This window comes from Grampus griseus (genome assembly GCF_964374135.1).
Source record: "Grampus griseus genome assembly, chromosome: 10".
NCBI lineage: Eukaryota > Metazoa > Chordata > Mammalia > Artiodactyla > Delphinidae > Grampus > Grampus griseus.
In genome coordinates this window covers 68262441-68289698 of record NC_139004.1, presented here as the reverse complement: position 1 = coordinate 68289698, position 27258 = coordinate 68262441, and the positions used below count along the sequence as shown (strand labels likewise).

The 27258-nt window shown below is 42.4% G+C and overlaps 2 protein-coding genes across 12 annotated transcripts in view; one reads left to right on the top strand and one right to left on the bottom strand.

The window, feature by feature from the left end:
- Nucleotides 1-17630, top strand: part of PBRM1 (polybromo 1) — a gene marked incomplete at its 5' end in the record, with an annotated part of 101696 nt that extends 84066 nt beyond the window's left edge. For 6 of the 11 annotated variants that reach the window (XM_082663149.1, XM_082663147.1, XM_082663148.1 and 3 more), the window contains 6 exons: nt 517-700; nt 1293-1503; nt 2145-2346; nt 12405-12475; nt 12587-12803; nt 14780-17630. In XM_082663149.1, coding sequence (XP_082519275.1) covers nt 517-700; nt 1293-1503; nt 2145-2346; nt 12405-12475; nt 12587-12803; nt 14780-14952 — 1058 coding nt within the window. In that variant the 3' untranslated portion in view covers nt 14953-17630. Of the gene's footprint in view, nt 1-516; nt 701-1292; nt 1504-2144; nt 2347-5135; nt 5166-5661; nt 5827-9205; nt 9362-12404; nt 12476-12586; nt 12804-13619; nt 13715-14779 lie in introns of those variants that run through there. The other 5 variants (XM_082663154.1, XM_082663145.1, XM_082663146.1 and 2 more) reach the window with 4 other exon arrangements.
- Nucleotides 17631-18745: 1115 nt separating this feature from the next.
- Nucleotides 18746-25447, bottom strand: UQCC5 (ubiquinol-cytochrome c reductase complex assembly factor 5). Its single transcript, XM_082663155.1, has 3 exons — nt 25076-25447; nt 22196-22283; nt 18746-19322 (listed from the first exon to the last, which is right to left on the bottom strand). The coding sequence occupies exons 1-3, from the start codon at nt 25224-25226 to the stop codon at nt 19316-19318; spliced, it is 246 nt and encodes an 81-aa protein (XP_082519281.1). The 5' UTR covers nt 25227-25447; the 3' UTR covers nt 18746-19315.
- Nucleotides 25448-27258: the final 1811 nt, after the last annotated feature.

Genomic DNA, 27258 nt, shown 5'->3' with positions numbered 1-27258 from the left:
TTGATGAAGTCCAGTTTATCTTTATTTTCTTTGGTTGTTTGTGATGTTGATGTCACATTTATGAAACCATCGCCTAATAGAGGGTCACAAAGATTTACACCTATGTTTTTCTTCTAAGAGTTTTATAGTTGTAGCTCTTACATTAAGGTCTTTGATCCATTTTGAATTATTTTGTGTATATGGTATATGGTAGGCTTCTAGCTCCATGCTTTTGTGTGTGGAAATCCAGTTGTTCCATCACTACTTGTTAAAGAGACTATTCTTTCCCCATTGAATTGTCTTGGCACCCTTGTCAAAAATCGGTTACCCGTAAAAACTCAATTGTATAGGTTTATTTTTAGACTTTTAATTCTATTCCATTGACCTACATATCTATTCTTACACCTGTGTATACCCTTTAAATCTTCTAACTTGAATCATGTGAATATATTAATTCAAAAATAATACAAATTTAAAGTAACTGTTAGCTATGACCACAGTTTACTCCTTTAATTTCTCTCCAATTTTCTCTTTCAGGAAAGTGTGCTGTATTGTCATTCAAGGACTTCCTCTCCTGCAGGCCAACTGAAATTCCAGAAAATGACATTCTGCTTTGTGAGAGCCGCTACAATGAAAGTGACAAGCAGATGAAGAAATTCAAGGGACTGAAGAGGTTTTCACTCTCTGCTAAAGTGGTAGATGATGAAATTTATTACTTCAGGTAAACTTGAAAAACTAAGGAAGAAAGAGCACTTCAGCTCCTAATAGTAAAACTGATATCAAAATAGCATAGTCCAGGGTGGGTTTTTTGGTTGTGTTTTTTATTAGGTCTTAAACCAGAGCAGTCAACATTTCAAATAGAAAATATTAATTCATTCAATTAAATATTAAAGGAAAATCCTCATAAAATGCTGAGATGTGATAACTGGTATAACAGTCCTCTTGGCGTAGACTTCAGTAATTGTAATATGGAGGCAGAAATCTTTGGTTCTGGTTCATAGCCTGTCTATTAAGAGGTTGCACAGTTCTGTAGACTACGAAAATTCTTTTCACTATATATTGGCAACTAGATCTCAACTTTGCACCCAGTGCATTTGTGGGTATTCAGCAGAATCCCTTAAAAACAAGCATCTGTAAGTAGGTGTGACTATAAATATACGTTTTAATTCTTTCCCTTGCTGACTTAGAGTAGACATTGCAGATTGCAGGACGTTGCTTCTAGATATTAAGGCAGAACATTGCTTTCTGATCAATCCTGGAGTAGTGTTAGGTGATTTCATTTTATTTATTTGTTCTTATGTCACTTCTTTTAGAAAACCGACTGTTCCTCAGAAGGAGCCCTCACCTTTATTGGAAAAGAAGATCCAGTTGCTAGAAGCTAAATTTGCTGAGTTAGAAGGTGGAGATGATGATATTGAAGAGATGGGAGAAGAGGATAGTGAGGTCATTGAGCCTCCTTCTCTACCTCAACTTCAGACTCCCCTGGCCAGTGAGCTGGATCTCATGCCCTACACACCCCCACAGGTGAAGGTGACAAGTTCCTGTTACTTGTCTTATTTCCAGCTCTGGTTTGCAGCAAATTCAAACCCAAAAGGAAGGAGACATCCAACCCCTATATTATGGGAGCTTCAACCTAGAATGCTACAGGAAGGAACAGGTTTTTTTTTTTTTTTTTTTTTCACGATGCCACTAATAACTTAAAATTTAATACTATTTTTTTTAATTTCATAGACAGCTGGTTTTAGTGGCAGGTTTAGTTAGAAAGTTCTTCTTGCCTTGTATTGAAGGAAAGCCATGAGGAACTGCATCATTCTGTTACTCTGTCTTTTATTGCTTATATCTTTTTAGTCTCTCTTTCTTTAGGACCTCATCTTTCGGTTAAGGTGATCCCTATTGGTATATTTTTTTCATTTAGAATTTTCTGAAGACTTGATTGTGAGGTCACTATTACAGATTGCAGTCATGGAATTCAGTGAAACTTTCATTTTTCTTATATGGTAAGAGACAAGGAAGAGCTGTGTTTTGAACACGAAAATGGCCAGCTATAAACTGAACATGTCTATAAAACAGTAGCTGTTGAGTCGCATGTTCCTGGCTTCCAGAAACCTTTAACAATTGACCAGATGCAATGTTCCGATGCACTATAAGAGCTTTCTGTCTTACAGTCTACCCCAAAGTCTGCCAAAGGCAGTGCAAAGAAGGAAGGCTCCAAACGGAAAATCAACATGAGTGGCTACATCCTGTTCAGCAGTGAGATGAGAGCTGTGATTAAGGCCCAGCACCCAGACTACTCTTTTGGTGAGCTCAGCCGACTGGTGGGGACAGAATGGAGAAACCTTGAGACAGCCAAGAAAGCAGAATATGAAGGTAAATAGAGCGTAGGCACAATTGTCTGAGCTTTCTAAGCAAGGGGGTGTTTTCAGCAATGCACGTGCATAGACAGGTTGAATCTCTTGTTCTTACCACTTGCACGTGAACTTTGTGTTGGGGACTATCTCAAATGGCTCCCATCCAGCAGTTTAAGTGTCAGCCTTGTCCTGACTGAGGAAGTGCTGTCTCTGACTTGGCCTCTGATCCTGGTGTGGTTTTTTCCCCCCCCCCAGATTTCTCAAACAAATATTTAGCTATTAAAAATTGCATGATTTTTTTTCTTTCATTAAGTCCTGTAAGCACACATGTGTAGAGCTGGGGAATGAGTATACAAGGATGTTAAATATAATTTTGGTTAAAATTCATCTGAAATGGGTCTTTCAAAATCAGTGATCTTCTATTACGGCTCTCGATAAGCCATATGTATAAACTCCAGGCTGAGGCTTGGCTGAAGCGCTTGGTTTCCTAGGCCAGTCCTGGCCTGTGCTGCATTCATAGCTACTTTTAAGGTACTTGGGTTCTCTTTGATAAAGCTCAACTGCCTTCATTTTTCTTTTACTCTATAATTAAATCATTTGGGGCTATGAGCTATCATTCAAGGATTTGGTGGTTCTTAGCCATTAAGGACAAATATTTAAGAGAGGTTTTTGGTTTTTTAATATCAGGCATGACTTTAATAAAGAAATGAGTAATAAACATTAGATTAGGCAGGACTGTTGCCGTTAGAGCTGTATTTTTTTTCCATTTGGAATTGTATATAATGCTTCATTTTGCCAGTTTAAAGCCCTCTCTTGATTGACCATAGTGATCACCATTACTCTTCTTGGCCAGGTCCAAATCCAGCAAGCATAAACAAATTAATTATCAAGGCTGCCTCCTTTATTACAGTTTATGGAGTTTCCAAAGAAACTCCTTTTTTAAAAAAAATAGTTTACTCCTTTCATTTATTACAGTTGATTTATTATTATAAAATTATCTGACAGGCTTCCCCAAGGATCTTCTGCAGAACCCTAGTCCTACAAGATGTTCATTCAGAAAACATTTGTGGCAAAACCAGTTTGAGAAGCACTCCAAAAACTTTCTCTCTTAGAAACTTAACAGTGCATATTGCCATATGAAAGTCTTTAAACCTGTAGTAAATAACCTACTTTTTTCACCTGGCATTTTCTGAAACTTGATCAGGTATTCATGTAATATCAGCTAATATCCCGAAGAACTAATATTTGACAGAATATTCTTTGAGAAACCATAGTCAGTTCTGTAAGAACCTAGAACTTTGGAGAGCTTTGGTATTTCTAACCTTAGTGGAAGTTAAGACCAGATATATCACTCAGTTGGAGAAGTGTTAGAAATGAAGCTCACATGGCTGTAAAGCCTGGTCCAGGACAAATGAAGCCAGTACTGCATGGCTGGTTATTCAGAGTGTGAACAAGAGCAAGAAATGTGTCTGGAGATGATGTAAAAGTAAAAATGCTGGAGCAGAACTGAAGAGAAGGAGAAATGATGGCTTCTGGGAAATTCTTCCAAATTCAAAGGGGGATCTGAAATTTCAGTGAGAACTTAGTGAGAGGAGCTATATGACTCAGCAGTGTCTGCCTGAGACACAAAATCTGAACTTTTGGTGTTCAGGCCCATTGAATTCAAAACCCAAAGTCTGGAGGTTGGCTGACTTCATTTAATAATTCTCTTTTCTAAGACAGCCCAAAAAGAACCAACAGGTAGCCAGTCCAATTCCATCCACAGCCCTGAAATTTTCTTTTTTCAACTTCATTTTTTTGCTCTCCCATTTTACTGTGTCATTTGTGTAATGAAAATATGAGAACTTAATGTGGGGGTCTAGGTCATCAGTGTTTTTTTTACTGCTAGTTCAAGGAAATAGGTTGTTAAAATGGCCTTTGTCCCTCACGCTCATTGTACAGAGGATCTGTAAACTGGGACAGTGTAGTGAGTGATGACAAGTCTCTGCAGGTAACACTGTCGCAGCCGAGGAAGCTTTGACTTGGTTGACTTTCACATTATCACACAAAGGAGGACTGGAGCCGTTGCTTCTCGAAGCTCTTTAAAGCCATGTGACCTAAGCTGTTTTCCCCTTCCTTAGATCAGCCAGCAGTAGCCTTTTGAATTCCTTGTTGGAGGGTTAATGTGTGGCAGTTGGAGTTTGATACCAGGAATCAGAGCCGCAGGTTGCTGGTTCTCTCTATATCCTTGGACAAGTCACTACCTGTCTCCAGTCTCAGTTTGCCCATGTGAAGAGTGGAGAGGAGTTCCTATTTATGAACGGTGAAGCAAAATAAACCCTGTATTGTGGGAGCTTTGGGAATGCACATTTCTAGAGTTCTCTAGTAAGGGTCCAGCCTGCTAGCTCCCAAAAAGACTGGGAATGTGATTGTTGGGGCCACTGGCTATGGAGAAGCAGAAAGAGTAGCTCAAAGGAGTGAGCGGTGTAGCAGGGATGTTCCACAGCCCAGAACTGGCACAAGCTAATGCTCCTCTTGCATTTTGGATGAAATAAGTATGAATTCTGGAACTTTTGCTGATTTAGTATGATTTATGGTCAGTATTGAACTCAGCTTCAGGAAACCTGGTTCTGTCAGTACATTGTCCATTGCTTCATATGTGTATATATATTATTCCCTGCTTCTGATGACTGTAGCCTGGAGTATCATGCATTTTTTTCCCTTGGGGTTTATTAAACATGACCTCTTTGCTTCATTAGAATGTACAAATTAGCGTTTATTTTCCCTAAAACCTTGTGGAGGAGGCAGTAAGCTACTTTTCCCTTACAGAGTTAATTTTCTTCAGCTGCTAAACCTCATGACACTAATGACAAGAGTCCTCAAATCTTAGTAAAATTGGGTGCCAGGAATCAGGAAAATATAGTAAGTAACAGTTGTGCCAAAAATTACAATGGGCCATGGAATTGCTTCATGTTGAAATTATAAATAATTTGTAATGCTATTAATACTAGAATAATGGTAGCGCTTCTCATCTTCAGGGTGCCTTGTGAGATTAACCACGTTGGTTATGCTGGTGACGTTTTTAAATAAAATCTGTGCTTTCTGAATGTGTGTTGCAGTCTTAACATTCTTGAAATCTTTGCAGACCAGTTCTCAAGATGGGATAGGAAAGCTGGACTCTAGGTTACCAAGTGAAATCGGCCTGACTCCTCCTGTGTTGAGACTAGTCATCTACTGTTCCTTCCATTGAGACAGAACTGTTGCCTGTGTTTTTACTAGTCCTGTTGAATGCAATGGATGGTATTTTGAATTCCTGGGTTAAAAACAGAATTGAAAATCTGAAATGCCTTTACAGAGCGGGCAGCTAAAGTTGCTGAGCAGCAGGAGAGAGAGCGAGCAGCACAGCAACAGCAGCCGAGTGCTTCTCCCCGAGCAGGCACCCCTGTGGGGGCTCTCATGGGGGTGGTGCCACCACCAACACCAATGGGGATGCTCAATCAGCAGTTGACACCTGTTGCAGGTAAAAACAGGAGCTAAGACCATTTTTTTCCACTTTAAGAAATTCCTTCATTTTTTTTTTTCCTCCAACAAGGAGTAAGCCACAGTCTCTAGGCTTTTCTCATGACAGATTCAAAGTTTGAAGTCATCCATGTTGTCCTTATATCGCCTTTCCCTTATGGGCAATGCCTCCCCTCTGCCCCAGAAATGGGCCCTGGGCCCAATCCTGGGAATTGGTAGGGAGCAGCTCTTCCCTGGCTGTGGGCATGGTCTGGCGATATTCTCCACCGCAGACTGCTCTTGATAGAGTTCTACAGCAGAAAATATAAACAGACCCTGAATTCTGTTCCGGAGGGACTACCAAGAGAAAACACAAAACTAGTCTTTAGGTGGTGATGATTTTCCCATCTCATTCCAGTATTCAGTTTGCCTTGTTCTGCTGCAGCCATCCTTAAAAGACTGACCATTTAAAAGGATTTTTGACAATGAATTGTAAATCCTTTCTTGGTCACCAATGTGCATGACTGCTAAGTAGAATACAAAGTCCTTAATCAATTCATTGTGCCCACTCTGTAATGCTTTTCTATTTAATTACATTAAACTGCATTTTCTGTTAGTATCCCAGTCACATATTTTTAAAAAAAGAAAAGAAAAGATGAATGTGGTTTGCTTGTGTGTGTTGTCTCTGGTTCTGGTAGCCATAGCAAATTTGGCTGTTCTTGAATATTCTTGTCTGACGTGTCTCCAATGAGAAACCTGCAGACCACTTCTCGGGTCCCTCCTTCGTGATCTTTCTAAGCCTGGTGAGGTCCATTCAAGCTGTGTTTCTTCTTAAGCAAGCAGTCTGACCTCTTTTTTCAGGGAGTCCAAGATAGTGTTGCTCAAGACAGGCTCATTGGGATGCTGTTTTTGTTTTCACTTTTTTTTTTTTTTTTGCTTTTTAAGGCAGAGTAGCAGAAGATAACTTTTCCATTGTTGCTCCTACCTTTTGTGATGGCAAGTTCTCAAATGCACTATCGCTGAACTCAGCAGTTGCACTCGCCAAAGCACATCTGAATCATGGCTTTCAGTACTTTCAGTGTAACTGATGTTGATCTAACAAATCTCATAATCGCCTGCTCTATTCCATGGCCCATTTTGGTTAATGGGGTGCCAGAGGTTTTTAGAAATCAGACCTTGAACATGGGGACTTTGAAAGTTAGAATTCCCTCATTGACATTCTCTTTTGTTCTATTTGATGTGTGATATTACAGCACTGTGCCCTTGACTAAAAAGCCCAGGGACACATTAACAAAACCAATTCAAACAGCTAAAAACATTGAAAAACAGCAGCTGCAGCATTTTAGCTCCCTGTTGGGGAATAACATCACAGAGCTCTGATGGGTAAGGAGGGTGGCCCCCTTCCAGAAAGCCCCTGCTCCATTATTAAACCTTTTGCTGCCCAGACTTCTGGGCTGTGGGAGTGCAGGGCAAGCATTCTCTACAGTAAGCAGTCTTTGGTCCACAGTGGGGACTTTGCAGCTTAAGAGAGTGATTTCTTATGGGTTTACAGGTTGCATAGGGCCTAAGTCTTAGCCTTGTTGCTGTCTGAGACCAGCTTTGCTTACAAGCATTGAAGCTCATTTGAACACATGTGACTGGGATAATAAATGCCAAAGTACAGTTTAATGAAGACAAGTGTCATGTCTTTCGATTCTTAGTAATTTCTTCAACCACAGCCCATGAAGGCTGCGTTCAGATGGGCTTTTGTAATTGAAAGCAAAGCCTCCTAACGTTCTTGAATTCCCACCTACTTATCCCTAAAAGCTCTGTCTGGTGGTATGGTTAAAAGACAGTTTGGTAGCATTGGATCTCCTCATGTTTAAGATGGTGGTGTCTGTTCAAAAGTAGTTTTTATCTCTGAACTCTCATTTTAAGAAAATGAAACTGATAATCCTATTTTATGTACAGAGGTGATTATTATTTAAAATTTGTTTTATTGGTTTGTGTAATTGTAAGTTTCTTAGTCAGCTTAGATATGATCGATGAGGCAAGCTGAATCAATCTCAGAACTTGCAGTAATTTTATAGCTTCAAAAGACTAAACTTTTATAAATAAATACCTTTCAAACAATTCTTCAGGGAAAATCAAAGAGTATAATTCTTAGAACCGGGAGTCTTGCACTGTTTCCAGAACCCCTCTACAAAGAGTATTATATAAAAATGAGGTTTTGCACCAATTCCTCAACCCCTCCCTTTGTGCAAGAAGCTGTGACCAAAGGTGATTGCATTTTGTGGGGAGCCTTGTGTTTTGTTCATTATGATCATTTCAAATCCCAGAAAAATCAAGTTGTTTTCCTTGCTTAAAAAAATGTCATATGGCTTTAAAGTTCTTTTGATAGGTGAGTCTTTGACATTCTGAAATTATCTTCTTCCTTTCACTCTTTTTGCCAAAAATACTTGTTTTTTGAAATTCTTCCCTAGCCAGCAGGAAGTGTTTTGTGTTGTGAAGATGCACTTTGAAAATAAAGGAATAAAAACCTCTGTTCACAGAAATTCTCTACCTCATTTAAAATGTTCCCTGTTAACTGAAGGTCTTTGTGAGGACATTTGTGTGCTTGGGGACAATGATGACAACTGGCCTTTTCTCATGTCAACAGAGCCTGATTCTCCAGCCATTCCTCCTAAGATCTGCGTGCAGGCTACTGAGTGACCTGGGCTTAGGTTGGCTGGTGGCCGGGGTGGGGGTGGGGAGTTAGGTTTTATCTTTATTTTATCATGTTTTGAGATCTAAAGATGAAACATCATTCATTGTGATTACTCTTAGCTGTTCCCCATCTCAAGCTCAAGCATGATCCATTCTTACCAGCAGTGGTGGGGCTAAAAGGGAGGAGGAATGGACATAGAAGTCTTGAAAAAGTCTTGCCGCCTCCCCCATGCTGGAGAACCATGCTTTGTGATCAGGGCTGTGTGCCTCATTTTCCTCCATTCCAGTTTCCCCTCATGTGTACCCGTGATAGGCATATGAGTGTGGGCATAGTGGAATGATGGGGTTTATACTCTTCAGTAGAATCGCAGTAGGCAGAACGGGTCTCTGAACACCTTGCAATAATCATGACCTTGGGAAGGCTGTTACTGGAACTCCTCTTTATTATTATTTAACTGAAAACATGCAGCGTATTTATCACAGGGAAAATAACTACAAATAATAATGTACTAAGTACTAATTCATCCAGAAATGTATTTCATATTTGTAACTTTATATTTTGTTCATTATTGCAACAAAATAATTGCACTAATTGCCGTTATATCATGCAGTACTAAGGGTGCTTTATTCATTAGTAGTGCATGGGGGGGGTTGTTATTACTTACTTCATGTTGCATGTTAATGATGCATGTCTGAAATTTGTTGTGTCCTTCAAGGCATGATGGGTGGCTATCCGCCAGGCCTTCCACCTTTGCAGGGCCCAGTTGATGGCCTTGTTAGCATGGGCAGCATGCAGCCACTTCACCCCGGGGGGCCTCCACCCCACCATCTTCCGCCAGGTGTGCCCGGCCTCCCGGGCATACCACCACCGGGTAAGAACTTCATCCTCATTCACTCATTAATCTCATCTTCATATTCTCTTTTTCCTCCTTCAGCCATTTGTTCCAGGAGGTACCTGCTGCCCATGTGGGCAGGCCTTCCCTCACTGAGAATCCCAGGGATGTCAGCAGTAGGACCTGTCCTGTGTATTGAGCAGGTGGCTCAGCACCTGTGCCCTTGAGCACCTGGCTGCCTAGCAGCAGCACAGGACACATGACAGAAACTAGACTCAGCAGATCAAGGGGCAGGAGGCATACTCTAAAATCACTCAAACAACTTGACACGTGCTCAGAAAGCCAAACACAGCCTAGGAGGTCATGCTCTGCTCTCTTTATCAGTGAATGAAGTTTCCCAAATTGCCAGTTGGTATAAAAAGCACTTTTTGCTCCTGAGTACATTTCTTCTTCTGGTTCAATTCTTATCTCAAAGGGTCTTCTGTGTAGAGTCCCTGCTCCATCTTTTGCTTTTCAAGCAGCCCCTCCCCTCTAAGGGAATTACAGAGTCGCTAATGTAGAACTCTGTAGAAATCCTTCAGTCAGTCCTTCTAGCAACAGAAAGGAGGGAGAGAACGAATTTGTCCTGAACGAGTTTTCTATTTCTGAGTCCCCAAAGAAGGATGACATAACATTTAAAGAACAGCATAGCCCACCTTGCTACCTGGAGACACTGGTTTGTCTGTCAACAAGCTCAGAAGTTATGTCATATAGAAACATATAAGTGGAGCCCAGAAATAGGTACAGTTTTCCTTTACAATTAATTAGCAAATTTGAAAGATTATTATGAAAGGAAAATCACAAGTTCCCATATTAATTGCCATCATATGCAAAAAAACTGACCCTTAGGTATCTATTTGGAGGGAATGTGACCTTAAGATGACTTGGAATAGTATTTGATCCATTATCCAAAATATTAGCTAAAGGCCTGGCCCAGATGACAAAATGTAGAAACCCTTAGATTTGCTTACAACAGCATTGGATCTACCGATCCCGTGGCTATAAAGAGTTCCAAACAAAGCTTCAGAGGGTGTGCCCAGCAGTATGTAGGGTGAGCTAACCTGGTGGCTCGGCCTAGAGCCTTCAGTAACACTCTTTGTGATGTGAGTGTTGCTTAGAGAATGGCCATAATGCCACAGAAGTATTTGATCTAGACACACCCAGAGGAGGAAATGTTCGTGGGCGTGGGTGCTTCATTATGGAAGTGGTGGACTATGTGTGAGTTGCTCTTGCAGCAGGTGTCAGTCATAAAATGGGTGTGTTCCTGTGGCAGGTGGAGTTGTCCTTAATTCTGTGCCCTCTCCCCTTGGCAAGAGTATCTGACTGAGCAGTGAGACTAAGCTGGACTTAACTCCCAGGTGCGTGTGCTACTCAGCGGGAGTCACACCGAAGGCCAGTACCCTCTAGGTAGCTGGTCTTTTGGTGGGTATTGGGGGGTAGATGTCTCCCTTTGCCCCTTTTTCAGATTCTAAATGCATTTGAAGAAAGCACAACACACCTGATGATAAGGAGACAGGGAAGAACCCCTCTTAGTATCTACACACGCACGTCTGATCAGGCTTTGAGAAGAGGGAGATTCAGTGAGCTCCTCTGGTGACTCAGCCTGCATTCTCACCAGCTGCCCCCTGGCATGGCATTTGTAAACAGAGGGCACATAGGGGGTTGGTTGCTGATTTTTTTGTGCTGCCCTGCAGAGATTGATACAGGCAGCTCAGGGAGGCCCACTGTGTTGTGAAATCTAAGGTGGGTGAGTGTCCTAGGGGAACAGGGGTTAATAATATGTTGCTGGAGCAGCAACTTACTCACTGCAACCTCTTCACTCACTCACAAATAATCACTAAGATTCTATTCTTGTGGTTCAGGTACCCTTCTGGGTTCTTGGAATATAAAAATCCCTGCTTTGTAAACAGAAAGCTTGTTTTCACTTAGTGTGTTCTCTCTTACAAACGTCTAATACTTCTTGGAAGTGGTATTTAGCAATTCTGAACCTTAGAATAGTGGGTTGGTTCTGCCTGGTTAAAATACCAACATTTTGAATCCAGAGAAACTATAGAATATGAAGTTAGCTCCTGTTGATCCTTCCGTGCAGCCAGCTGGACTTGTTTAAGGTTTAAGCAGTAGCTCACCAGGGTTTTGATTGTAGTTTGTTAGTTTTTAATGAACTGGGTCCTTTACCTATTGCTCTGTTTTATGAGACTAGGAAGTGGACGGTCCTGAGATTAAAATAGCCCCAGATGCTAAATTTAAGACATCATGTTATTATCAACTAGGACCTATGAGACAGAACTTGCTTGTGTGACAGAAATTGCTTGTGAGGAGTCACCAAGGGAAGTTTATACAAAGTCCAAATATAGTAGGACCATGGAATCTTTCTCTTTCCCTTTGTCATTTTGCATTTGAAGTGATAGCACCAAGGCTGCTCTGTTTCCGGATGATTCCTTTTCAAAGTGCTGGTCTATCAAATGGCAGTGTCCCCTCTCTGCCAACATTAGTGACTCCAGTTAGAACCAGAGGTGCTGGTGGCCTGTGAGAGGACAGCAAGAATGTGCCTCCAGCCTCCACAAAGGTCATTTAATGTGCACTTGCACAAACCTCTTCCCTTATGTCCCTGCTGTCCTAACACATTGCATACAGCTGAGCCTGGTTGCAATGCCATTACTGCTGAAATTAAACACGGGCTTCAGTTGCAGGAAACTGTGTTGTCAAAAGAAAAATACCTTGAAAATATAGTTGTATTCTGACTGTAGCTTACCTAGGGAAATACTAGAATTTTATGCAGGGTTCAAATTATTTCTAAGCCATGAATAATTAATGTACATCTGACAAGTTGTCCTAGCTTTGTATTTAAAGTACCTAGAAAACAAAAGAACATGCATTTTCTATATGAATGCTACATCCTGTTTTGGGTGCTTAGGGTTCCTATCCATAAAGACTCAGGGCAGAGATCATAGGCTTGCATTATAAATGGCCTTTCTTATCAGACAGTAGTTTTCAGTCTTCTCAACCCAGAGCCTCTAATTGTGCCTGTAATTCTGAATTATAGGTGTGATGAACCAAGGAGTGGCCCCTATGGTAGGGACTCCAGCACCAGGTGGAAGTCCATATGGACAGCAGGTGAGCCTCCAAGTTGGATCTTCTAGGACTCAACAGAATTCAAGTTACCCTCTTTCTCAGAGCATGCACTGAGTATTTTTTTTCCCTCACCATGTGTCTGTGCTCTTTCAGGTAGGTGTTTTGGGGCCTCCAGGGCAGCAGGCACCACCTCCATATCCTGGCCCACATCCACCCGGCCCCCCTGTCATACAGCAGCCAACAACACCCATGTTTGTGGCTCCCCCACCGAAGACTCAACGGCTTCTCCACTCAGAGGCCTACCTAAAATATATTGAAGGACTCAGTGCTGAGTCCAACAGCATTAGCAAGTGGGACCAGACCCTAGCAGGTAAGGAGAGTCCTCAAGAAGCCTTTTCGAAATCCATGCTTTATCAAAGTCCTCTCGCTGCTATGGACCTATTATATCAGGATAAATATCCATGATTCTTATACAGGCATACCTTGTTTTGTTGCACTTTGCTTTGTTACTCTTCTCAGATACTGCATTTTTTTACAAATTGAAGGTTTGTGGCAATGTGTCAAGCAAGTCTTTCGGCACCGTTTTTACAGTAGTATGTGCTCACTTCGTTTTTCTGTGTCACATTTTGGTAATTTTCACAATATTTCCAACTTTTTCATTATTATTATATTTGTTTTGGTGACCTGTGATCAACAGTCTTTGATATTACCATTATAAAAAGATTACGACTTGCTGAGGGTTCAGATGATGGTTAATATTTTTTTAGCAGTGTAGTCTTTTTTAATTAAGGTATGTACATAGTTGTTTTAGACATGATGCTATATTGCATACTTAATAGACTACAGTATAGTGTAAACGTAACCAAAAAATTCATGCAACTCACTTTATTGTGGTGATTTGGAACCAAACCTGAGGTATGCCTTTATAAGTAAAATAAATTGTATACTTAGTAGAAGGGTTTGGAGCTTCTTTGTATATTGACATTACATACTGAAAATGTTTTTTTGCTGAGTTTCAAAGCTTAGTTTTGTCAGAAATATCTATGCTATCTTCTTAAGTATATTCTGAATTTTTTCAATTATTTTTCAGGCATTTGGGGATAGCATAGATGGATTTGGGTAAATTAAAAATTATTTCAGGGCTTCCCTGGTGGTGCAGTGGTTGAGAGTCCACCTGCCGTTACAGGGGACACGGGTTCATGCCCCGATCCGGGAAGATCCCACATGCCGCGGAGCAGCTGGGTCCGTGAGCCATGACCGCTGGGACTGCGCGTCCAGAGCCTGTGCTCCGCAATGGGAGAGGCCACAGCAGTGAGAGGCCCGCGTACTGCAAAAAAAAAAAAAAAAAAAATTATTTCACCTCAATTTTTAAAAAAGAAAAATAATATTGGAAGACATGTTTCTATTAACCTATGAAGTTTATTCATTTAGTTCAGCAGGCTCAGCATATTTTCAGTACTTACTAAAATAACTTGCCTAGTTTCTGGAAAGAACTTTGGAAGTTTCTGTTCATTTTTCATTTCTAAGCCAAATTTGATCATTTGATTGCTTTAAGAGTAGTAGGTGGTTTTCCCTTTCTTCACATTTACCTTTTTAGGAATTTTTGTTAATATTGGAGTAACTATTAAATATTAATGATCAGATCTTTTAGGTGTTTGTACAACTTTTATATTCCCATTCTAGTAATTATGTTATCTTGTGCAGCTGTTTTGTGAAGTAATTGTTAGAAATTAGATAATTTCTAGGACTTCACTGGTGGCACAGTGGTTAAGAATCCGCCTGCCAATGCAGGAGACACGGGTTCGAGCGCTGATCTGGGAAGATCCCACATGCTGCGGAGCAGCTAAGCCCGTGCGCCACAACTACTGAGCCTGTGCTCCAGAGCCCGTGAGCCACAACTACTGAGCCCGCGAGCCACTACTGAAGACTACTGAAGCCTGTGTGCCTAGAGCCCATGCTCCACAACAAGAGAAGCCACCACAATGAGAAGCGCGCGCACCACAACGAAGAGTAGCCCCCACTCACCGCAACTAGAGAAAGTCCGCACGCAGCAACGAAGACCCAATGCAGCCAAAAATTAATTAATTAATTAAAAAAAGTAGACATTAGATAATTTATAAACTGCAAAGTGTAAAACGAGACATCCTTGGCTAGGTAGTCTCATACCTAAGTAAAATAGCTTTCTAAAAACCAAGATGCCTAATAAAACAATGTAAGAAATTTGCTTGGAAGTATTCTGCAGAGTTAAAATTCATAATATTCAATAAATAATAAATGTTTCATGTTTTAATCTGTCAGACCTTAGGACTGATATTTGTATTTCTCTGTCTGCACTTTAATTTTCAGCCCGAAGACGCGATGTCCATTTGTCAAAAGAACAGGAGAGCCGACTCCCCTCTCACTGGCTGAAAAGTAAAGGGGCCCACACCACCATGGCAGACGCCCTCTGGCGCCTTCGGGATCTGATGCTCCGAGACACCCTCAATATTCGCCAAGCATACAATCTAGAAAACCTTTAATCACATCAATTACGATTCTTTTATAGAAGCATAAAGAGTTTTGTGGAACAGTAGCCATTTTAGTTACTGGGGGTGGGGGGAGGAACAAAGGATGATCATTTTTATTGCATTTTATTGTACATCACAAGGCCATTTTTATATAAGGACACTTTTAATAAGCTATTTCAATTTGTTTTTGTTATATTAAGTTGACTTTATCAAATACACAAAGATTTTTTTTTTGCATATGTTTCCTTCGTTTAAAACCAGTTTCATAATTGGTTGTATTTAGACTTGGAGTTTTATCTTTTTACTTGTTGCCATAGAGCTGAAACCATCAAAGGTTTTTTGTCTTGGCTTGGGGTTTCTGTTTCTTGTTTTTTTTGGTTGGTTTTTTGTTTTTGTTTTTTTTAAATAACAAACAAAATGAAAAAAAAACACACAAGAGTTTACAGATTAGTTTAAGTTGTCAATGAAATGTGAAGTTGGCCCTAGTTTACATCTTAGAGAGGGGAGTGTACTTGTGTCTGTTTCACGTGCCTAAATATCTTAAGCCACTTTTGCAAGAACTGTTTCTTCCAGGTAGAGTGAAAGGTTGTTAGTTGGATTGTAGATGTTTGGCAGACATGGCACATTTGCTCTAGTAACTCAGAACTCTGAAGTCAGCACTGTGCACTCTTCTGCAGCTAATGCAGCTCCCGGACGCCTGGAGGGAGAAAGCACTTTTTCTTGTGCTGAGTTAGACATCTATGGTGTCAGTTATTTTTGCAGAACATGTGCACAACCCTGAATTATATTTAGTCTTGACAGGTAAGTTTAAGGGTACTTTTGATCTTTTTGTAATGAATTCACAATTTATGCCTATACATGTTAGGTGATTTAAAACTTTAAATCTCTACATTGCAAATTATTGAAGTTCATCTTGAAGAAAGTATTGAGGTGTGCTGGAGGTGATTTATTTTTAAACATAACACCTAACCTAACTTAGGGAAGGGAGTGCATTTAACCAGATATGGGCTGTGTCAGAAGCATAATTGTAAAAGGCTGGATTGCCTGCATATGCAAGTATGTTTTAGTATTCTTTATTTCCTCATCAGATCTGGCTTTTTTTTTTTCTTTTTCTCCTAAGTTTCAGGGTTGTAATTCTCAACCAGAAATTTAAGACTTTATAAAATAATTTTAAAATTCAGCTTGTGCTTTTGAATTTCAGGAGAAGGAAATCATAATTTAAGAAAATGCTCACTAAAAAGACCATTACAGATCCCAAACACTTAGGTTTGATGACCCTGTCTCTCTTATATGACTCTGGAAAAAAACATTTGGAGGCAGTATATAATGCTCAGACAAGTGGAAAGCATCAAACATGGTTCAGTATTTCACTCAGCGTTTTTGAAACCTGCTTTATTGTAACAAGGTGGTTGCCATTGTGGTGGAGCTTCCACTGCTGTTTGTAAATTGAGAGTGACTCTCAGAGGATACTTTTTTCTTTTAATCTGGTATGAGTCAATACCTGGATATTTAATTACCATTCTTACTAAATCATGGGGACAGAAGAAGAGTTTAGAATGGAAAAAAGTCTCTTGTATCTAGATACTTTAATTACAGGAGGTCCTTATAACTTAATTGCCTATAAGTCAACCACTGGATCTCAATTTGCATCAAGTATTTTAAACAGTTCTGAATTTTAAAAAATGTTTTGCAGTACTATGTCAGTACCTTATTGTTAAACTGAATCAGATAAAGAAATCTTCAGTTCTTGGTTATTTGGGCCATTGAATCATCATGGACTGTATAATACAATCAGATTATTTTATTTCTAGACATCCTTGAATTACACCAAAGAACCTGAAATTTAATTTTGGTTAAGTTATTTATTTATTTCATGCACCCGTCTTATTTCCCTTTTTAAGGTCTGGAAGAGACTTCTTTGGGAAGACTCTAAAAACTCTTCACTGTGGTCTATGTGGGGCATTAGAAGCCAGAGCACTCCTCCTCCAGGCTCCTTCTCAGTGTCTGGAGGTGCTGTAGGAACCATAGATCCAGCCAGGGGCTTCCCTAAGGCAGTGCAGAGCCGGGCCAGGGGGCCATTAGGCAGGCCCTAATTACCTTTAAAAAAAAAAAAAAGCTCTATGTATTTATTTTAGAATCATGTCTTTCTGTATATTAACTTGGAGAATGTCAATTAATATTTTAGGATATAAGATTTGAGGTCAGCCATCTTCCAAAAAAGAAAAGAAAAAGAAAAAAAAAAAAAGCCCTGACTTTAAAAGGTACATGTGAACTATACATCTTTTTTTTCCATGAGTTTTAGGAACTGTAGTGATATGGCTTAGAAAGTATAATGGCCTAAATGTTTTCAAAATGTAAGTTCATGTGGAAAAGAATTTTGTTTATGTGCGGAAAAAGACCTATAGGTTTAAAATAGTATGTCAGCCAACTGATTTAAAAGGCCTTGAATTACTTTGTTTTTGAACCCACCCTTTTCTTCCTATGAGGAAGAATTAAGAGGGGACTCTTCTTTGTGTAAAATCTCCAAATTGGTGTTGTTGATTTTTGAACTTAAACATTTTCAGACTTGATTAAAACTTGGTTTATTCTAATTTCTGTATCAAAAGAGGTTTAAGTGATAACTAGTCTTATAATATGTATGTATCATATCTTTGTTCATCTAAAGCTTTTTAATCCAAATAAAAATGGAGTTTGCAAAGTGATTTGGATTAACCAGGTTTGGTTGTTTTGTTAAAGCTGTGTCAGATGTTAGTTTCAAGTAGGTTTAATTTCTGCAAGCCTTGATTTTATGTTGACAGGGATATGGCTGCCAATTTAAAGGAAGAGAGCTCCTTGGGTAGAGGCAAAAGTCAGTGTCCAGACACTGATCCAAGGCTTAGGCTGCATTAACACAGAAGCCGAATGTAGTCACACTGCAGCCTGACATGCCCATGCCAAGCCTCTCAGACTGGCAGTCAAGGATTCCTAACATGTCTTCAGCATGGGCAGAAATGCAGGTTGAAGTTAAAATTGCAGAGGGAGTTGTTACTGATGATGGAAGGTAAGGCAAGCATGTCCTGTATCATAAATCAGTGTAATCCATTTCAAATAGCTGTGTGTGGCCAGAAGAGAGAAGTGGCCCGGGTATGTTTTTATCATGCTTATAATCTCTTAAAACATGACAACACTTTTAATAGAAGGTGTTGGTAAAATCAACCAACTGTTTTCCTCTAATATCACTTTGCAAATCCCTGTGGTTCTGGTCTCCTAAGAGTTTAGGGCTGTACTTCCATCTCTGCTCATAAACATATTTTGAATGATCGTTGATGTATAGTTAAACATTCCAGCTGAACACTCTGAGCAATAGTGCTAAGTATTACTCTGTTCCTTTTGCATTTGGAAGTGTGCGAGGTCAGCTGAATGAAAGTTCATACCTGAACAAATTAATAGACTATTTCTATCCCCCAGATAGATGTGGAATGCACGTCTTGTGGATTTTACATATAAATGTGGCAAGAAATTCCAAATTTAATACACGTGTGTGAAAACTAAGAACTGATGCTGCTTTACTAGGAGAGAAGTTGTTTTGGAAAACACCATGGTCCAAGTGTATATTTTTTTTTAAGAGAAGTAACTCAGCGTGAGAGATCCAAACTTCTAAAAGAGATTAATTTGATTGAGTTATAACTTCAGAGATGTAGGCAAGATTTCCAAAAGAGGACTACTAGATGAACAAAGATAGCCCTTCCTTATTGAGTATTTACTCTGTGCTTAGGTATTGGGTTGGCCAAAAAGTTCCTTGAGTTTTTAAGTAAAAATAAAAGACATTTTTCATTTTCACCAAGAACTTTATTGAACAATATATTCACATTCTGCCATTTTTCAGGCAACTTCATAATTCCATCTTCCCAAAACTTTTTATCTTTTTGAGCAAAGAACTGTTCCAGGTGCCTTTTACAGTCTTCCAGAGAATTGGCATTTTTTTCCATGAAGAGAATTTTGTAAAGACCGAAATAAATGGAAATATGCAGGTGCAATATCTGGTGAATACGACGGATGAATTAGAATTTCCCAGCCAAGCTGTAACAGTTTTTTGCCTGGTCATTGAAACGTGCGGTCTTGCGTCATCCTGATGGAAGATTATGCGTTTTCTGTTGACTAATTCCGGATGCTTTTCGTCGAGTGCTGCTTTCAGTTGGTCTAACTGGGAGCAGTACTTGTTGGAATTAATCGTTTTGTTTTCTGGAAGGAGCTCATAATAGAGGACTCCCTCCCAATCCCACCGTATATACATCACCTTCTTTGGATGAAGACCGGCCTTTGGTTGGTTGGTGGTGGTTCATTTAGCTTGCCCCACGATCTCTTCTGTTCCACATTATAGTACAGTATCCACTTTTCATCGCCTGTCACAATTTGTTTTAAAAATAGAATGTTCTCGTTACATTTAAGTAGAGAATTGCATGCGGAAATACAGTCAAGAAGGCTTTTTTCACTTAAATTATGGAACCCAAACATCAAAGCAATTAACATAACCAAGCGGTGATTTTCAATGCTTGATTTGGATATTTTTGAGTATGTCGGCTCTCTCACGCATGGTATAACGTTGATTGTTCTCAGTGTCTCGATTTGATCACTATCAACTTCAGTAGGTCTACCTGACCGTGGAGCATTGTCCAGCGGGAAATCTCCAGCACAAAACTTCACTAACCGCTTTTGACATGTTCGATCAGTCACAGCACCTTCTCCATACACTGCACAAATCTTCTTATGTGTTTCAGTTGCGTTTTTACCTTTCTTGAAATAATAAAGCACAGGGACTTCCCTGGTGGCCCAGTGGTTGGGAATCCACCTGCCAATGCAGGGGACACGGGTTCTATTCCTGCTCCGGGAAGATCCCACATGCCTCGGGGCAACTAAGCCCGTGCACCACAACTACTGAGCCTGCGCTCTAGAGCCCATGAGCCACAACTAACTGAAGCCCATGCGCCTAGAGCCCGTGCTCTGCAACATGAGAAGCCACTGCAAGGAGAAGCCCTCACATCGCAACGAAGAGTAGCCCCCACTGTCCACAGCTAGAGAGAGCCCACGTGCAGGAACAAAGACCCAACGCAGCCAAAAATAAAATTTATATTAAAAAAATAAAGCATAATACGCAGAAAATGTTGCTTCCATCTTCAATATTAAAATGCCTGCACAAAAATTCAATTTTGATTTTTTTTTTTTAATGCACGCTGATATGAGACCTGTCACAATACAGTCTAGCAAAATTGTTGCGAATGAAGTTAAAGACAGCTAAGTGCTACTAGAGCCATCTTACGGGAAAAACCGAATGAACTTTTTGGTCAACCCAATACTTTCCCTATCCATTCAGATGATAAAATGAAGCTCCAAAGCCCATGTTCTTTGTCTAACACCCCAGTGGAGGTAGACTTCTAGCAATAAAAGCTAATTAGATTTTTGTCATTCTGAAGTATTGTGGTTTTTGAAATTCAAGTTATTAAATTGTTTGCCTTGTAGTTCACAGTAGGGGCACTGCAGTTCTGTAAGCAGCTTATGAGAGCATTGCTGTTTAAATTATTTAAGTTCCCTTAAATAATCCTAGTGTCTGATAAGTGGGATAGAGTTATATTCCTTAGTAGAACTGTTAAAAAATTGAGGTAAAGTTAAAAAGCTTGCACCTTGGTTAACAAAAATTAGTTCTGCAGCATCCAAATTAATATGCTTTGAAAGTATCTTCAATTTTAATTGCTTTGCTAGTCTGCTTGCCTTGAAGTCAGACATTGTTGTGTTGTCTTCAAAGCTTCGTTGTCTTAAATAAATTGGCACTCCAATACATATATTTTAGAAAGATGAAGAAAACTCTAGGGAAGTTTAGCACAAATTTCTAGAGACTAGAGATTCTCCCTGGGATGGAGACAGCAGGATAGGCCAGGGAAGGAAACCACAGCAGACAACAGAAGTTAGCTGATGGTTTTAGTAGCATTTACAACTATTCTTTGTAAAAGGTATGTATGTTACATATGCTCTTTACATAGGTACAAAATATTAAACTTCTAAAACAGGTTGGGGGAACAAATGGGAGTTAAGGCCACAATTTAAATTCATTATGCAGCAGTCTAGTCACTAAAAGTAACTATGAGGTTTAGGGTCACCAGGAATGCCTGAGGTAACAAAAGCGCACATGAGAACTACCTTCCTCTCCCTGGTGCTGTTGGTCATCACTGGTCTTCATACTCAAGCCACCTCTGAGCAGTGACTCATTAGTGCTTTAATGAGATCTGAGTAGTCAGTGGCTCCTTAATTATACTGGATTGGTTCTAACATAAATGGACTGACTTAAATTAGAAAAAAAAAAATCCCTTAGAACAATTTGTGGCAGATATCATTAACTTGAGGATACCCTGTGGCCTTAAGCATCTGCTTCTTTATTCATGAGCAATAGTTAGAAACTATTTTGAAACTTAGTCTTATTTAATATGTATATATTTTCTTGTTTGAAAAGATGTTGGATATGGTTATCCAAACATGGAAAGATGCCTTTGCTTTTTCTACCAACTGATCCAAACTTATTCTGGGTCAGATTGGAAAATCTCTCCCTATAGACTAAGCCTCTGATTTAGCTCAAGTCTATGGTTGCTTTATGCTGTGAAGATTCACTTTCTTTGGGAAGGAGCAGTGTCTTTATCTTCAGCAGCTGGATGAAAGCAACATCTTCATCTCAGAGGGGAGTGAAACGTGTTGCTCCCCAGTCCTCATGGAGGTCCAGCCCTTGTATGTTAGTGGAGCCAAGCAAGGAAAGGGGTTGTCTGTGTTCACAAGAGCACTTAACATGAATAACATATGGTCACATTCTAACAAAATGTTTACAAATTGGTAGCTAGCAGAAATGTAGTCTGCATAATAATCCTCGTTTAAATGATCCTACAGTAGATAACTTTTATTCATAGTAAGTCTGAATTCTGCAAAAAACTAAATAAGGTTATCCCTTGTTGCCTAAAACAAAGGACTTCACAAACAATTCAGGCTACACTGAAAAGCATCCTGATTGATCCTTGAATTGTTTAGAAATATTTCATGGACTAGATTCAATGGGTAGGTGTGTTTTAGTAGGAAATAATTTTCCCACAAGTGCTGTCCATCAGTGACTTGGGAAGTATTCAAGCAGAGACAGGAAAACTATAAAAGTTCTTTGTAAAGGCAGTTCTATGTAAGAACAAGAGACCCGAAAAGTACATCTTTAAAGGAGTTGAAACCAGTAGTAAAGTTTCATATTCACTTTATTGACTGCTGAAGTTCAGTCTCTGATGCATCTTCCAGCCTTCTCTGATACTGCCTTTCTGAGGCTTTTCTACGGTAGACATCGTCTGTATCAAACAAAGATTTTATTTAGATTTTCAAGAGACTAAGGAATTAAAAATACATATCTGAGTAATTTAACCAATAGTCTAGATCTGTCACCTGAATATCAACATTAAGGCTTAACTCAATGCCAGAATAAACTTAAAACAAGATTTGATTTAAATGAGCACTATGTTAAAGGAACTCTCAATATCAATAGCAGGGTCAGAGTCAGTGTCTTCAAAGATAGTGTCATGTCCCAGCACAGCCCTTAGCAATTTCACTTCTCTCTGAAATCATCCTTCTTAACTGGCCCTGCAGAGGCACTTCTGGCCCTATAGCTCTCTGCTGCTCCCTCTGCCACACCCAGGAACTGAGGGCTGGGAGATGAGGGCAGTCTCCTTGTTCTCAGCTGCTGCTTTTCCAGACTACTACTGATTCTCCACCTTCTTCCTCTGGGTCCTATGCCATTTGCCACCATCTTCTCTGCACTGGTACCTGCTGTCCATCACTCCCCTTCAGTCTCTGAAAATGCTGGCATCTAGTTCAGGTTCCTTGACCCTGTCCTGTGCCATCTTCCCAGGCAACACCACCCCCAACAGAGATGAAGCACCAGCCCCCTTCATCTTCCTTACTTCTCAACTTCTACCATCTGCTTGCAGTGTTCCTCTGAAGCAATAAGTTCATTCTGCTCTGACCACAACCTCTACTACCTTTCTGTCCTTGGACCTTCACCAACTTCCTCAGGCCCTTGTCCTCTCTTCCTGCCCAGATCAGCTGAAATTCCCTCTCATCAATATCAACTTCTTGATATACCTTCAAAACCCAAACTACAGATTAATCCAACTTACTTCTCCATGCCTCATTCTGCTTGCTTTGCACTGTGGGCCCAACTGTTGCATCTAACTGGGTCCACTGTGATGCCTGGCAGTCCTGTTTCTTCAGCCATGGCCCTGACCCTACTTTACCCACCCCGAAATGGCCATGAACTCTTTCTTCGCAGAGAAAAGTCATCAGTAAAGAACTCTTCCAGCTGACTTCCAAGGGCTACTCCTTGCCCTGCTCTGGTCCCATCCTCTCCCACCTTCTCAAGGGCCAAGGTATCTCCAGCCTCTCTCCACCCTCTCTTTTCTGATCAGTACTTGCATATTTCAAGTCTCTCCTGGTAGGGGAGAGGGGGCTTACCTCCCATTCACTTAGTTGAACTTCCTGAACCTCCTGTCTTCTGTGATAACAAGCCTTTCATGTTTCCCTTCTTGCCTCTCTGGTCACTCTCAGTCACCCTTAAAATGTTGGGGTTTAAACTCTTTCATCACAATCAGCTTGTGAATGACCCACAAACCTAGATCTGAGGCCCAGATCTGCCTTCTGAGCTTCAGTTCTGTATAACCATCTCCCCCCTCAGCACGTCCAAAATGGAGCCCAGGACTGTCCTGCCTGTGTTCCCCCTGCCCCAGCTGCCCTACCAGAAGCCGCCACTCCTCATTTCCTGAGTCCAGTCAATCACCAAGCCCTTGTCAGTACTACCTCTGGGGTGTCTCTCAACTCCGCCCACTTCTTGGCATCTCACCCTAGTCCAGGCCACCATCTCAAATCTGGACAACCACACAGCCTAAGTGTTCCTGTCAATCCGCCCTCCACAAGAAAGCATTCTCCACATATGTTCACCAGCTGCGGCTTAAAACTCTTCAGCCCTTTGGGATACACTGTTGGTTCTCCAGTCCCTTTGTGGCCCTGCCCAGGCACCTTTCTAACCACGTCATCCCTCACTCTGCTCACCTGCTTCAGTCCCTGAAACACAGCAGCATACTTTCACACCAAGGCCCCAAGGTTTGCTCTTACCACTGGCAGAAGACACTTTCAAGTCCATAAACGTTTCCCTCATCTGGCTGACACCTACTCAATCTTCGGACCCTACCTGACATGGTAACTCCTCCAGGAAGCCTTCCCTGCACCACCTAGTCCAATTCAGGTGCCCCACCCAGGACTCCCATGCTCCCCCAAATTTCCCCCCACAGCAGTGATCACACTTAATAGTAACTGTATGATCTGTCTCTCCCATTAGTGCTCTTCTGGTGTGGGGGCCCTCCACCTTATATCCTCTCATCAGTGCTCATTAAATATGAAGGAATGGGTGAACACAGGAGGATTAAATATCTTTAGAAAGCACTTTTTTTAAAAAAATGAGGGTTGGTGATTCACAAGTGATTGTGTTTCTGGAGAGGGAGAAAGCAGAAAGGGCCTAGGGGTTAGGGAAGTCTTCCTGGAAGAGGAACTAGCCTGTCCAGGCTAGTGCTCAGCAAAGCAATGCCAGACACACTTTTTGTAGTGCTGGGCATTGGTACCAATGACTCTGGCCAGTAAAGACAGTAGTATTTAGCTAAGCCGGGCCAACCAAGTTCTCTCTAGGGTTTGGACTGGCCAGTTAGGAACTTCCATGAATCCTCAAGATCCCACCCGCCTCTAGGTGCTGTGAGAAGTCTATTCCTTAGGCCCGAAAAGTGTTACCGGCATGGCCGAAGGGCAGGCTTGAAAGGAGGGCGTCCTGAGTGGAGTCACGTGCCCTCCTCTCAAAGTGCAGGGAAGGTCTCAAGATCGGATACCAATGTGCCTTTGTCGCCCCGCTTACAGGAGAGCCCAGGCGGATCTCCACCGCCCAACGAAGGGAACCGCACTCGCCCTTCTGACCAGGGTAAAAGCAGCTCAGCGCTGAGCGGAATGAGAGGTCTACCAGCTGAGAACAGCCCCCAGGAAAACGGCTCCCTCGCCGCCTCCCGCCTGCCTGAAATGAAACAGAGGCTGCTGCACCCCCACTTACAGAAGGTCTCCTGGCCCACGCGCACTTTAATCATGATCCACTCCATCGTTCCTCCCAGGACAAAAAAGAAGGGCAGGAACCTGTAGACGCCGAGTCGCTGCTTCCCGGGCACCCGCTGCAGAACCCGCCTCACCTGGGCCCTGGAAAACATGCCGGACCGCTGTCGTGGAGAAGGGTACGGCGGAACGAAGAGCGACGGGAGCTGTCCCAGCCCCTGGACTGGAGCTCCCGGATGAAGCCGAAGCCGTCCTGCCCGTCCTTGCTGAGTCCGGCGGCCAGGTGGCCGTGCGATCCCGGCCCTGGGCCACCTCCAAGGAGGTGAGGAGCGGAACGGGTAAGGAGCAGCGCTGAGCTCGGGACCCAGAATGTGGAGCGGCTCCACCAATCTGAGTGCGGTGGGCTGCGTGGGTCCGCCAATCAGAATGCGGCGGAGTGCGCGTGCTCAGTGAGGCCTAAACCAGCTGGCGCAGACTCCTCTGTTCCAGAGGCAGGGCGGGCCAAGGGGCGGGGCCTCCCACGTGGCGTCGGTCCGGCCCCGCCTCCCGGCCTCCCCTTTGCAAGCTGGTATTCGGAGTTGGCGGCCGCGCCCCCTACTCTGCCACCGCCATCTTTTTTCTTAAAGTCCTAGTAGAAGTGATGACCCTCTATGATGGACTACTAAACGGGTAGTGCACCATGCTCTAAAATGCAATTACGCAACGCCTTTCATTTATTTCGAGATCGAGACTGATGCCTAGGCTTCTAAAAATAAGGTGCATTGTTGAAAGCTAACTATCATTATCACAAGAAAAGTCTAAGTAAGCATCTGAGACAAACAACCATAAAATTAAGAAAAGCTATCCTGTATGGGGCACTTTCCGTTATTCCCGGACTATTAGACAATCTAAGAAAGTCAAATGAAAACTTAGAACCAATAAGAGAGTTTGGTAATGTGGACACAAAATGTACAAAAAGAAAGAAGAGAGATCAAGCAGCGCCTCTGAAAAGGGTAGTAGGGTCCGCCGCTGAGCTGCCAGGCCCAAGCTGCAGCTTGGATAACCTGGATAACCTGCCTTCTCCCGGAGCCAACCCCACCCAACCACGCACACACAACTGGCTTGGTGCTCACTCTGGCTTCTCTTGGTGGCTCTGCGGGCTGGACACCACAGAGCACCCATCTCCCGCCCAGACAAGGCTTACATATGGCTAAGCCCCCAGTGCACACTTAGCTCACTGGGGCCCTGGGAGTGGGGAGGGCAGCCGCCCACCCACGGGCCCACCTATGGCCTCCATCCTGTGCCAGCACTTGGCCCAGGGGTTGGCACACTGTAGGTCCTCAGCCAAGGTGCAGTGAATATTGGAATGTACACCCTTAGACCCGGCGAGGACACCGCGGGGAGCATCCCACAGAAACAGTGTCTAGCTAGCCAGCTCTCCACCGACAAGGCCCACGGGTGCAGGGTCGGCCTGCTGAAGGCCCAGAGCACATGCGCATGTGGACTTAGAAAATGGATCTGTGTGGAATACACGCGGGTGGAGAGTGGTTCCCAGCAGGAAAGAGGAATTTCGTTGTAAATCCTGGTGATATTGCTAGAAGAGCTAGAGAGTCCCGCGTGGGGAAGCGAGGAATGGAGCGGTTCGGTGCGGCCATTTGCTGAGGTAGGAACCAGGCAAGCACAGTGACCCCTGGCCCACCACCTCGCTCCAAGTTAACAGAGGTCATCTGTGTAAGGCACAAAGAGGGAGCGACGTCTGCTTCAGCGGACGTCGGCTGCGCTGCGGTCCCGAGGTCTCACCCAGCGTGGGGCTGGCAGCGGGGAGCGCGCGGGAAGGACTCTATCCGCCAGAGACGTGAGTGAAACGGGCCGGTCTCTGGTCCGCGGGCAGAACCGGCAGGGGCGAGGGGCGGGGAACAGGACCCCCGCTGCAGGATTGGGGGAAGGGGCAGAGGATCTGAGGTCAGAAGGACAGGAGGTGGGGGAAGGGGCGGGAGGCCCCGGGAGCAGAGGGGGAGACAGAGGACCGGGGGGCCGGGGTGGACCCGCCGCGCTCTGGCCCTTTCCCCTCCGAGCCCTGGCCGTCCGGAGCCTCGCGGGGACGGCCTTTCTTAGGCCCGCCTGCCTCCCTAGGGGAGGAAAGAAGGAGCCGCCATCGCCACCGTAGATTCCGAAGGGGCGCAGAGTCCTCCTGGGCCGCTCCGGAGA

Excerpts from the sequence above, each read along its gene's own strand:
- UQCC5 (XM_082663155.1), bottom strand. The coding sequence starts at position 25,226 with ATGTTTTCCAGGGCCCAGGTGAGGCGGGTTCTGCAGCGGGTGCCCGGG. Across the intron at positions 22,284-25,075 it reads CGTGGGCCAGGAGACCTTCT|ACGATGTCTACCGTAGAAAA; the intron begins GTAAGTGGGGGT and ends TGTTTGATACAG.